Raw genomic sequence first — 8,660 nt, forward strand, 5'->3', positions numbered from 1 at the left:
TGTTTGGGGGGGAGAAATAGTGTGTCAGAACTGGGGGAAGGGAGCATATCTGGAGGAGGGGGAGTGTCTGAGGGAAGGGGTGTGTTAGAGGAAGGGAAGGGTGTCTGGGGGGAGGGACAGGGAGTCAGAGCTGGGAGAGGAGGAATGTGTCTGGGGGAAGGCTGTGTCAGAGCAGGGGGAGGAGTCCAGGAATCTGGGAGATGCAGGTCAGGGGTTCCGGGAAGTCGGTGTCTGCGGAGTAGAGGGTGGGGTCATGCTAGTGCAACTGCTCCGTGTGTGTGTTCCCCATCACGTCCCCAGTCACTGCCGCGTCATATCCCGCCACCTCCCAGTGCTGGGGTCAGCGGCGGAAGCGCCTGGTCTGCTCAGCTATTTATAGCGCACCGAGGCCGCTAGCGATTCAGCTTCTGGCGCTGATTCAGGTTCTGGGACCTTTCATGGCCTCAGTTTCCCTGCTGCCCCTCCCTTTGATCCCTTGTCACCCGCACTATTTTTACTCTCTGGCTGGCAGCCTCGGATACTAGGATCCGTTTTCTGATTAAAGACGATTGCCTGGGGGAGACAGGTCCAGATCCATAGGGCAGGGTAGGGAACCCGGCCACCAGGGAAGCGTCTGGAAGACCTTCAGGGAGCCATGGGTGACAACAGTAGCGGTGTTGGCTGTGGACTGGGCACCGGGGAGGGACAAAGCCGGGGCTGTCGCCCTCCATCACACAGTAACGTGAAGGAGACGGGAGGCAGCACAGACAGTCACAGGGGGCAGGTCCCTGTTGCTGGATAGTGTCAGCTGTAGGACAGCTGGGGACTGCGTTTTTGCAAAGGATTCTGGGAAAGGAGGAAGGAAACAGACCATGGAGGTCTCACAGAAGGACCCTGACCCAAGCTTCTTCCCCAGCCCACAGCCAGCCAGGGAGTCCTCTGCTCCTCCCTGCTGTGTGGCCCTAGGCAAGTGGGGCTCAGTTTCCTCATCTGTGTAGTGGGGCTGCTATGATGGATGGGCAGGTTCAACTCTGGTACTATTCAAGTTTCAAGACAAATATAGACCCACACCCCACCATAGTCACACACACGCACGCGCGAACACACACACACACACACACACACACACACACACACACACGCTCTTTCGCTCTCCCTCCCTCCCTCCTCTGTTCATTCTGTTCATGAAATATTTATGGAACCTTTAAGACCTACACTTGCCACCCCAGCTCTCTAGAGGTTAAAGCAGGAAGATGAGTTCCAAGCCAGCCTCTGCTACCCAGTGAGGTCAGGAAATGGTGGTGGGAAGTGCAGCTGGAGGGAGTTCAGCCTTTAAGAACCACCCCCCTCTCTTGTAGTTGTTTGATTGTGTTTGTGGATTTTTTCTTTTTCTTTCTTTTTTTCTTTCTTTGGAGACAGGGTTTCTCTGGGTAGCCTTGGCTGTCCTGGAACTCACTCTGTAGACCAGGCTGGCCTCGAACTCACAGAGATCCACTTGCCTCTGCCTCCCAAGTGCTGGGATTAAGGTGTGTAGCACCATGCCTGACTAAAATATAACTTTTTTGTTTTGTTTTGTTTTCCAGTGGAGGAAGGAGCTGGGAGCTAGCTGCTATGCAAAAACTAAAATCCGAGTTCAGATCCCATAGAGAGCCAGACTAGGGGTGTCTTCTGTGACCCCAGCCCTAGGGAAGCAGGGACAAATAGACCCTGGGAGCCACTGGCCAGCCAATCTGCTCTCAGTTTCAGTAAGACAGTCTGTCTCAACAAAGTGGGTGATGCCTCAGCAGACTTCTGCCACCAAGCCTAATGACCTTGGCATCTGGGATCTACATAGTGGAGGGAAGACAGCAGACAGCCAAACATTGTTGTATGACCTCCACATACCCACATACATGGCTTCTTGCAAAGTCAGGTAAGATCACAGGTCTAAGATGTATATAGTGTATCTGCCTGTGAACAAGTGTGTTTCAGGGGGTGTGGTCAAGCATGTGCCTATGTTGGAATGGGACAGGATATTTCTTCCTGCATTTTCCTCTGTATGTGTGACAGGGCTCATTTAGCCCAGGCTGGCCTCAACTCCTGAATCCCTGCCTCTGCCTCCCAAGTTCTGAGATGATTGGCATGTGCGGACAGGTTTGGTGTATGCAAGGCTGGGGATGAAACATAGACCTTTGTGTATCCTGGGCAGCACTGTATGAACTGAGCTATGAGCACTGTACCAACTGAGCTATGAGCACTGTACCAACTGAGCTGCAAGCACTGTACCAACTGAGCTATAAGCACTGTACCAACTGAGCTGCAAGCACTGTACCAACTGAGCTATGAGCACTGTACCAACTGAGCTGCAAGCACTGTACCAACTGAGCTATGAGCACTGTACCAACTGAGCTATGAGCACTGTACCAACTGAGCTATAAACACTGTACCAACTGAGCTATGAGCACTGTACCAACTGAGCTATGAGCACTGTACCAACTGAGCTGCAAGCACTGTACCAACTGAGCTATAAGCACTGTACCAACTGAGCTATAAGCACTATAATAAGCACTACACACACTGAGCCTCAGCTCCTGCCTATCTATGTGTATATACTAAACGTTCCTTAGCATCCCGTGTGTACAATCTAGATCTGTATCTGCAACACGAAAGCTTCCATGGCAGAGGAGCCTGGAGCCCCCATACACTCAATGGCAACCCTAGCCATAAAGGGTCCGTGGGGAGGGTCGTGGGTGGTTGGCATGACTGCGAGGGTGAGTTCAGGTCCACTGGACACCTCCAGGCCCAGCTTTACCAGGCCTGGCGCCCCTCCCAGGCCCCATCTGCACCTCCCTGCCAGTTTCCTCTCTCCAGAGCCCTACCCTTCATCCCCTGCTCTGCCCACCGTGGTATCCAGGGAATTCAGTACAAATGTCGCCTAGGCCTGGCTTTCTGGAATCCTCCTTTCGGAGGCTGCCCTCCACCCCCGCAGCCGAGCCTCCGGTTTGCGTCAGAGTTGGGGTGACGCCCCCTCTATAGACAGGAGGCCGGATGGGAGGACACGGGGTGCTGGGAGCTCCTGAGGTGAGGATCCCCTTCACGTTCAGCTCTGCTTACTTCCCAGGCCTGGAGGCCGCGGCTACCCAGTAACTAACCCTGGGCAGTCGGAACCTTCGAGGCACAGGGTCAGAGAAAAGAGTTCCTGCTCCTTTAAGAACATCCCCGTCCAACAGACTAGAGCGGTGCACCGCGGGGCGCGGGCGGGCTGGGCCGGGTTTGTGAATGGAGCAGCGAGCGGAGGGGGAAGGGGGGCAGGGGGGAGGGGCAGAGGGGGCGGGGCCATCTAGGACCACGCAGCCGCGGAGCTCAAATCCGCACACCCGCCGCCCAGGTCTCCCGCCGCCTGGGTTCTGAGGGGGATGGAGACTCGCCTTCTTCCCTACACAGCTTCCTGGAGGGGAAAAGGAGTAGGGGCTTAACCCCCACCCCACAGACCCAGAGCTCACAACGGTATCGGCCCCGCTACGTGGCCAGTCGGTCGCCCAAGGTCTCCCGCTGCACAGTTACCTCGCCTCCATGCCTAGCCCCACCCGGAACTTCGAGGGGTGCAGGGGTCACACCTCTCCCGTGATTCCTTTCCTACCCTCCAAACGCGGAGCGTGGGCCTGGGCGTGGGCCTCAGTGCAGATGGCGTTTTGGCCCCAAAATAGCTGCCCCCCCCCCACATCTCCTTCCCTCCCTCCAGCCTTAGGGGTGAGGCGGAGAGGGAGCCACGAGCTTCCGCGGAGCCTGCTGCACTGTTTAGGGCACACTGGAGATTGGAGAGGTTGTCCCTACGCCCAGTCCGGGCCCATTACCCCCAAAGCCCCCACCCTCGCGCGCACGGTCCACCGTCTCCTCAGTCCCAACCAGGGCCTATAAAGCGTCTACACAGACGCCCCCAGCCCCGCATCCACTCGTATGAGTGACAGGCAGGACACCTAGGGCTGATCCAAGTGCGCCCCGAAGCGCGCGCCGGGGGTCCCCTGTGCTGTGCAGCCCGGCTCGGCTCATCCACGCACACCCCGCACCTTGCCCGCATCCACGCAGCTCCTACCTCCCACGCACAGCAGAGACATGACTCCAGGCGGCCAGAGCGCGGCGGGCGCAGCGCGGGGCTCAGGGCTTATGCCGGGGCCCGGCCGCCGGCCATGTCGCTTCAGCACCGGGGGCGCGGACAGCGCCTGACGCGCTCTGACGCTGCGGTACGGGAGGAGCCGGAGACGCGTGACGGGGCGGGGCCGGGCGGACGCCTTAAAGGGCTCGTGAGCTGCGGGGAGTCCAGGCCGGGTCCCTTCTGCTTCAAAGCCTTTTTGCTCCCTAGCTCAGCCTCGGTGGGTCTTTCTGTCCATGCTCCGCTTGCCTAGGTCTCCACGTTTCTATTTCTCACTCTGAGCCACCTAAACTGTGCTCTTATTTTACATTCTCCTGGGTAACAGAACTGCTATTTGCTGTCAATTCTCCATCTTCAATGCCACCAGGAAGCTGTTTGTTTATTGGTTTTTTAATCCTGGTACTGACACTTGTGAGACATGTTCTCTACCTTCCCCATGTGAGGCTCATCATACTCTACCACAGGCACATATCTCTGCCCATGCTGTAACTTTATGTCTTGCGGGTCTTGGAAGTAATAGATCTCTGTGAGTCTGTGGCCATCCTGGTCTGCATAGTGAGATTCTGTCTCTAAAAACCAAAACAAACAAAAAGTTACATTTATTGGGTCTGGAGAGCTGCCCAGAGGTTAAGAGCACCAGCTGGTCTTCCAGAGACCCCAGCCTTCTGTCCCTTGTACCCACGTACGTGGCAGCTCCCAACCATCCGCAGACATGGAAAAGCACATGTGCACAGAAAATAAAATAAATCTAAAACTTTTTATAAATTACATTGTTTATGTGTGTAGGGGTGAGTCACACATAACCGCAGCGCCCATGGGGGTCGGAAGGCACTCTTCGGACTTGTTTCTCTTTCCACTGTGTGGGTTCCAGGAACAGGACTCAAGTCCTCAGGCTTGGCAGGGGGAGCCTGCCAAGGACATCGTGCAGAGCCTATTAATTCTCTTCCATGTGTGGAGTGTGTCTGAGTGTGTGTGTGTGCACGCGCGTGTGCGTAAGAGAGAGAGAGACAGAGAGAGAGTTTGTATGTGCCTGTGTGTGCACGTGAGTGCGTTTGTGTGTGTCCATGTGTCTCTGTGTGTGAGAGTGTGTTTGTCTGTATGTGTCTATGTGAGTGTGTTTGTGCTCATGCGTCTGTGTATGTATGAGTGTCTGTGTGTGTGTTTGTATGTGTCTAGGTCTGAGTGTGTGTGTGTGTCCACATGTGTGTGTGAGAGTGTGTCTGAGCATACACACCCGTGCATGTACACCTAGAGAACAACCCTGGATGCCGTCCTTCACTCATTTATGATTATTGTAGTTGGTGGTGGTGGCAGTGTCTTACTGGCCCGAGGCTCACAGCTTAGACTGGCATGCAGCTCCTGGAGAAGGGCCTGGTGGTGTGCACCAGCAGCTCCGCCTGTAGGTTCTGGAGACAGAATGGCATCCTCAGGCTTTGCTGGCCATGCTGGCATCTCCACTTCCCCTAGGCACCTCAGGATCTTGGTAGCTACTTAGCCAACTTCACAGTCCCCTGCTGCTCTAGCTGAGGTCACTTGCATTGATTTTACATGTCAGATTGTTTTGCTTGTGTACCTCAGTGCTTGGTGCCCACACAGGCCAGGAGAGGGTGTCAGGTCACCAGCACAGGGGCTGCAGGTGGTGGTGAGCCACCTTGTGGTACCAGGAATCAAACTTGGGTCCTCTGGAAGAGCCAGTACTCCTAACCACTGAGATACTTAATTCCCCTGCCCCCTTGCCCCTACTCCTTTCATGTTTTGCTCACATGCACGATTGATCATGTGTTGGTATAGACTCTGGACTCCCCCTCACTGTTCACTTGGGTGGCCCCGAGTTCACTGCCCCAGACAGCGAAGCCTCCTGTTTCTTGCTTCAGCTTCCCGAGTAGCAGGACTACATGCCCACAGCCTCTACTCCCACTTCTGAGCCAGCTTCTCCTCGAAGCCTGAGATCCTTCCTTTTGTGTGCTTGGGTCCTGATTTCAATGCTGCCTGCCATGTTCACTGTCCTCCATACAACCTACTGGGGTCCTCCTATGGGGCCTTGAGAATTATGCTAGGCCAGGTTGACCTCCAGCAGTCTCTGTCCCAAAAAAAGGCAGAGGTCTCCTAGAGCACAGCGTTTGGGATGGGAGCCTCATTCAGGCCTTGCCCAGAGTTCTTTGTGACTGGCTGGATGCGGCTCAGGGGCAGACCCTATCCTATCTTAGTCTTCTATTGCTGTGAAGAGACCTCGACCCACAAAACTCTTACAAAAGTAAACATTTTAATTAGGGCTGTCTTACAGTTTCAGAGGTTTAGTCTATTATTACCATGGTGGGAAACCTGGAAGTGCCCAGGCAGACATGAGATTTCTCTTTCTTCCTTCCTTCCTTCCTTTCTTCCTTTCTTTCTTTTTCCTTCTCTCTTTCTTTTTTTTTTTTTTTTTTTTTTTTTTTTTTTTTTTTTTTTTTTTTTGGTTTTCGAGACAGAGTTTCTCTGTGTAGCCCTGGCTGTCCTGGAACTCACTCTGTAGACCAGGCTGGCCTCGAACTCAGAAATCCACCTGCCCCTGCCTCCCAAGTGCTGGGATTAAAGGCGTGTGCCACTACCGCCAGACTCAGACATGAGATTTCTATATCTGGATCGGATCAACAGGCAGCAAGAAGACAGAAACTCTGAGCATGGCTACAAAGCCCACCCCCACTGGCACTCTTCCTCCAATAAGACCTCCTAATGGTGCCTCTTCCTGACACCTATAGGAACCATTCTTATTTAATCCCCTACACACCCCTGCCTAGGATACCACTGTGTGTGTGTGTGTGTGTGTATGTAGGTTGCATTGCACAGTGTCCTAGGTTCCATCCCCAATATTCCACCCCCATATCTCCCAACAGTTGGTGCCTCAGTTTTGCCATCTGCAAAAGAGGGATTGAAATAAATGGATCTTGTGTTTTTGAAACAGCTCTTTTGAGTCCAAACCTACAAACTCAGGAATCTTAAGGGCTCCAATTCTTAAGAGTACCTGTTTCACTTTTTTAAAAAATTTAATTAGCTATCAGCAGTAAGGCAGAGGCGAGGCCACTTCAGGGTGGGATGGAGGGTGACAGGCCCTGCAGCATCCCTATTGTCCCCTTGCTCCCCACCCAAATTTAATTCCCTTATTTTGCGGCTCCTTGCTTCTTACAAATGTTGCTATGTTCCCTGCACTTTGAACTTTTTGTAACAGAACTCAACAGTTGCCTTTTTCTTTTCTTTAAAAATTTTTAATTTATCTTCTAAGACAAGGTTTAGGTGTATAGCCTGAGCTGGTCTGAAGCTTACTATGTGGACCAGGCTTAGCTCAGACTGGCAGCAATCCTCCTGCCTTGGCCTCCTGAGTGGTGGGATTGTCACACATGTGCTACCTTGCCTAATAATGGCTGTGTAGGTGCCTTCTTCATGTATGGGTGGGGCCAGAGAAGGAGCTATGCTGGTGGCCAATAGACCCAGCCATCCTCCTACCTCCATCCACCTTCTTTACATGGTAACTGGGATGAAATCTCAGGCACTGGTGCTTGTAGAAATGCTCAACCCCTGAGCCATGCCCCCAACCCCTCACTTGGGGAGTCTAGGCAGGACCTCTACCAGTAAGCTGTGTGGCACATCTTGGTTTGTTCTGCCAATCTTCTGCCTCATCCTCTGCATCACACCGGCTATCTCTTCACATTTCCATTCCTGACATGTGTTTCCTCACTTCATCCTCTCCCAGACATATTGGCAGCCCAAGAGTCTTAACCTGCTGTGTGTGGTATTTAAGGAGCTGTCGATGCTCTGGGTCTGAGGCACCCGGAGAGACATCTGAGAACGGAACTTGGTGTGCTTTAGGGAAACAAAGCGACACAGTTCCCTCCCCCGGGATCACTCTTAGTTCTGCCCCATGCAGCAGGTCCCAGCTGGCAACAGATGGGTAAGCGGAGGCACAAGGGTGCAGGCCACAAGTGGTTCCTCAGCCTATTAGGAGCCTGAGGATGTCAGCAGAGCCAGCGATGGAGGACTGGAGAACTGGCTCCTGCCATCACCATCTGAGTTCTTTTCAGGATCCTCCAAGCTGTGCCTGCGGGTCCCAGTGATGGAACTCAAGTCAGTCTGTGTGGCGAGAGCCTACACTCTTCAGTAGTCTCACAAGCCCTATCTCATAGCTTTTGAGCAGAATAGAAGGCGGGGTTTTCAGAGGAAGTGGGAGCACGCCCAGCATGCAGGTGGGCTTCCCAGGAGATGGCCCCTCTTAGTTCATTAGGACTGGAGGCCCAGAGGTTTGGGTTTTTTCCGTCCGTAGATTTTTTTTTTTTTTCAAACATTACTCAGAGTGTCTTTTAGGAGGTTAAAGGTTGGGGGCGGAGTGGAAACTGAAGCCTGAAGTGTGTGCTGGCCGCAGCAGGTCCCAGCCCGGGCTGGTTCAGGTTGCTCCAAGTACAGGCATGGACAGGGGCCTGGGGCAGGGAGTGCTCTGTGAACTCAGGTCTCCAGCAGCACCCCTGCCTTTTGGTCTCTGCCCAGCTCCCACCCCAGAAGGGTGGCCTGCGGCACAGGTTTC

At 53.7% G+C, this 8,660-nt stretch overlaps 1 protein-coding gene across 4 annotated transcripts in view; it reads right to left on the minus strand.

Moving 5' to 3' along the window:
• Positions 1 to 4,181, minus strand: part of Unc13a (unc-13 homolog A) — a 46,767-nt gene extending 42,586 nt beyond the window's left edge. For all 4 annotated transcript variants that reach the window (XM_031340255.1, XM_031340254.1, XM_031340256.1 and 1 more), the window contains exon 1: positions 4,052 to 4,181. In XM_031340255.1, coding sequence (XP_031196115.1) covers positions 4,052 to 4,073 — 22 coding nt within the window. In that variant the 5' untranslated portion in view covers positions 4,074 to 4,181. The remainder of the gene's footprint in view (positions 1 to 4,051) is intronic.
• Between the last annotated feature and the right edge of the window lie 4,479 nt (positions 4,182 to 8,660).

The sequence above is a fragment of the Mastomys coucha genome, unplaced genomic scaffold (genome assembly GCF_008632895.1).
Source record: "Mastomys coucha isolate ucsf_1 unplaced genomic scaffold, UCSF_Mcou_1 pScaffold22, whole genome shotgun sequence".
Lineage (NCBI taxonomy): Eukaryota > Metazoa > Chordata > Mammalia > Rodentia > Muridae > Mastomys > Mastomys coucha.